Genomic DNA, 3,875 nt, shown 5'->3' with positions numbered 1-3,875 from the left:
TGCGGAGAAAAGGCTGTTTATTGAAACACCACAAAAAAGTACAAGATTTTATATACAATGGCAAGAGGTGTTCGTTATAAATGCGCACATGGTTTTTATCACAGAAAATGCTGTTTACTCAGACACCAAAAGAAAAGTGCAAGGTTCTATGTACAATGCCAAGTGTTCATCATAAAGGCATCACGTGGATTTACCACAGAAAATGCTGTTTACTCAAACACCACATGAAGAGGAACTGATGACTAGATATTCACAAGTTATTTACATATTAAGTAGCTAAGTGCTGTTCTTGACTCAGTCCACTTCCTCCACAGTGGGCCCGGCGTGGTGAGGTGTTGACCCATGCTTCGGTCCTTGTGGTTGGTGCAGCTTGCTCATGATGGGCATGCAAGCCTGTTGAAGCTCCTTCAGGCGATGCTCATACTCTTCCTTTTCAGCCAGGCTGTTGCTGTCGATCCACGAGATGGATTCGCGACACTTGGACAGCACCGAGTCCTTTTCCGAGGATGAAAGCTTGTCTCCAGCTTCTTCCGCGGCCTGCTTGACGCCATAGACGTACGACTCTAGGGAGTTCCTGGCAGCCACCCTCTCACGCTGTGCATCGTCTTCCTGCTTGAACTTTTCAGCCTCGGCAAGCATACGTTCGATATCCTCCTTGGAGAGTCGACCCTTGTCGTTGGTGATGCGGATGCTCTCCTGCTTGCCAGTGCTCTTGTCTCGGGCCGAAACCTGCAGGATGCCGTTGGCGTCCATGTCGAAAGTGACTTCAATCTGCGGAACTCCTCTAGGTGCTGGTGGAATGCCATTCAGGTTGAAAGTTCCCAACAGATGGTTGTCTTTAGTAAGAGCACGTTCACCTTCGTAAACCTGGATGGTGACCGCAGGTTGGTTGTCCGAGTACGTGGTGAACGTCTGGGACGTCTTGCACGGTATGCGCGAGTTCCGCTCCACGATGCGGGTCATGACCCCGCCTGCCGTCTCGATTCCCAACGACAGCGGCGCCACGTCAACCAGCAGCACGTCGCGGATGGTGTCGCTCGAGTCGCCGCTCAGCACGGCTGCCTGCACCGCGGCACCGTATGCCACTGCTTCGTCCGGGTTGATGCCCATGGAGAGTTCCTTGCCGTTGAAGAAGTCCTTGAGCAGCTTCTGAACCTTGGGGATTCGAGTAGAACCGCCCACGAGCACGACGTCGTGGATCTGCGACTTGTCCATCTTGGCGTCGCGAAGGGCTCGCTCCACGGGTTCGAGTGTGCTGCGGAACAGGTCCATGCAGAGCTCCTCGAACCTGGCGCGGGTGATCTTGCTGTAGAAATCGATGCCTTCGAAGAGCGCGTCGATCTCGATGCTCGCTTCGGCAGAGCTCGACAGCGTCCTCTTGGCGCGCTCGCAGGCAGTGCGCAGTCTTCGAAGAGCTCGAGAGTTCACCCTGAGATCCTTGCGGTGCTTCCGCTTGAATTCCTGCACGAAGTGCTCCACCATCCGGTTGTCGAAATCTTCGCCTCCCAGGTGCGTGTCGCCTGCCGTGGAGCGCACTTCGAACATGGAGCCCTCGTCGATGGTCAGCACGGAAACGTCGAAGGTGCCGCCACCCAGATCGAAGATGAGGACGTTCTTCTCGCCACGCAAGTTCTTATCGAGGCCATAGGCCAGCGCCGCTGCCGTGGGTTCGTTGATGATACGCAGCACGTTGAGACCAGCGATGGCACCAGCATCTTTCGTGGCCTGCCTCTGGGAATCATTGAAGTAAGCTGGCACCGTGATGACGGCGTCGCTCACCTTTTTTCCCAGATACGCCTCGGCAGTCTCCTTCATCTTGGTCAAAACCATAGCGCTGATCTCCTCCGGGTTGAAACGCTTGCGCTCGCCCTTGAACTCGACGCTGATCTTCGGCTTGCCTCCGTCGTTCTCCACCTTGAAGGGCCAGTGCCGGATATCGTCTTGGATCTTGGGGTCGTCGTAGCGGCGCCCGATCAGCCTCTTGGCGTCGAACACCGTGTTTTCGGGGTTCATAGCCGCCTGTGCCTTGGCTGCATCGCCGATCAGCCGCTCCGTGTCCGTGAAGGCAACGTAGCTCGGCGTCGTGCGATTGCCTTGATCGTTGGCGATGATCTCGACTCGACCGTATTGGAAGACGCCCACGCAGGAGTACGTGGTGCCCAGGTCGATGCCGATGGCTGGGACGTCTGATTGCATGCGGCTAGGCATGATGAGTGTTTTGTGTCAGTTGCGTTCTGCTTCAGAACTATTGCTCTCGTGATTCAAGTCACAGAAGTCTGGCGGGAGCACCGTCGGCGCACAATTTATACCGTTCGCGCGCTTTTCTACAAACGCCCAGAAGCTTCGCGAGTCACTTCAACCAATGGGAGCAAAGTGCAGTGGCGACGTCATACCAGCCCTTCTGCGATTGGTCGATCGCACGTAGAAGCCTCGAGAAAGCTCTCGCGTCGTCTGCTGCTGCTTACGAAAAGAAGAATAACCAGTTATTTGCCATTTTGAAAAAGAGAACGGGTTTAACGGCTCAGTAGAACCTGACAGAACGTTTTTAGCTGTTTCATGTAGAAAATTGGAATCGGGGAATATTTATTGAAATGAATGATCCGCGATAGAAGAACGTGTAGCAGACGACAGGAGCCTAGGCACCGAGGCGAATAAGAAACACATCTGAATACGGCTAGTTGCCTTGAGGATCGGTCATTAATGGTGCCGAGAATGTGCGTGGATGACAAGTGTTATTTTCAGCGTGTTTTGTGGCAAGCAATTCAAAGCTACCTACTGTACACTACAATTCCCAGCTCGCCGAAATGATCGGGATGGTGCGAGAATATTCGAGAGTCTACGCGATCGTTTGGAGGTGGGAGAGAGGCCGTAAGTGAGGCGGTGACAACATGTGACGTACTTATCCTCCTCTCTGCTATTCTCGAAGTTTCGCGTTCTTTCCGTTGCGTCGCCACCTCGCGTATAAATCGCGGCGTCGTCTGCTCGCCGTCAGATTGAGTTGTACGATCACGATCGAGTTGACGTACGATCGAGCTGTGAACTTGTGTTCGCTTTGCTTGTGCCTGTTCTTGCTTGGAATCTACTGAATTTCTACGACGTTGCCGCTGCAAAGCACTACATCATGGTGCGCCTGATGCTGTACCCGCTCTTCAGCGATGTGGACGACCTGTTCTCTCCCCTCGAGGCTCTGGACCAGCTAACTGACGCGATTCGGCCCGCGGTGCGACAGGCGGACAAGAAAACGAAGCACACGACTTCGGATCGCAGTTCCAGCTGCCTGTGTCTCCGTGGCGCCGCGCATCCCGGCAGCCCTCGGAAGCGTGCGCAGAGCATCGGTGAAGAAGAGTCGAGAAGCGATTCACCGGACGACTCCAAGTTCGTTTTGAACTGCAACGTTCGCGGCTACAAGCCTGAGGAAATCTCCGTCAAGGCGGTCGACGACTGCATCGAGGTGAGAGCGAAGCACGAGGAAGAGAGCGAGGACGGTTCTAGCTACGTGAAGCGCGAGTTCACCCGGCGGTTCACCCTTCCCGAAGGAGTGAAAGCCGAGACGGTCACCTGCGCCCTGTTGTCGTCCGGTGTGCTGGCTATCGAAGCGCCCAAGCCGGAGCCTCCCAGGAAGAAGCCGAGGACGATTCCCATCGTAGTCGAGTCGTCGAAGCCGATCGCGGCGGTGGCGGACCAGACTAATAAGGAGACGGAAAAACCCGAAGAAGGATCCACCGAAGCTACGCAGGCGTCGTGAAAAGAACAATCCTGCATTTTGTTGTTGTCATCTTTAGGATCATGTCTTTCCGTTCGCCTCCACATACCGCAACTTCACCATCAGGCATATATTGCAAAGTGAAATAAACATATATATTATCCAAAAGCGA

At 54.3% G+C, this 3,875-nt stretch overlaps 2 protein-coding genes across 2 annotated transcripts; one reads left to right on the top strand and one right to left on the bottom strand.

Moving 5' to 3' along the window:
* Positions 1 to 2,372, bottom strand: LOC126517582 (heat shock protein 68-like). The gene has a single exon (XM_055064454.2). The coding sequence runs from the start codon at positions 2,206 to 2,208 to the stop codon at positions 295 to 297; it is 1,914 nt and encodes a 637-aa protein (XP_054920429.2). The 5' UTR covers positions 2,209 to 2,372; the 3' UTR covers positions 1 to 294.
* A 282-nt stretch (positions 2,373 to 2,654) lies between these two features.
* LOC140214274 (alpha-crystallin A chain-like) lies at positions 2,655 to 3,875 on the top strand. Its single transcript, XM_072285638.1, has one exon. It carries the CDS (start codon positions 3,122 to 3,124, stop codon positions 3,743 to 3,745), a length of 624 nt encoding a protein of 207 aa, XP_072141739.1. The 5' UTR covers positions 2,655 to 3,121; the 3' UTR covers positions 3,746 to 3,875.

This window comes from Dermacentor andersoni, chromosome 11 (genome assembly GCF_023375885.2).
Source record: "Dermacentor andersoni chromosome 11, qqDerAnde1_hic_scaffold, whole genome shotgun sequence".
NCBI lineage: Eukaryota > Metazoa > Arthropoda > Arachnida > Ixodida > Ixodidae > Dermacentor > Dermacentor andersoni.
Note: the sequence above shows the minus strand (reverse complement) of the source record. Positions and strands in the feature narration are given on the sequence as shown.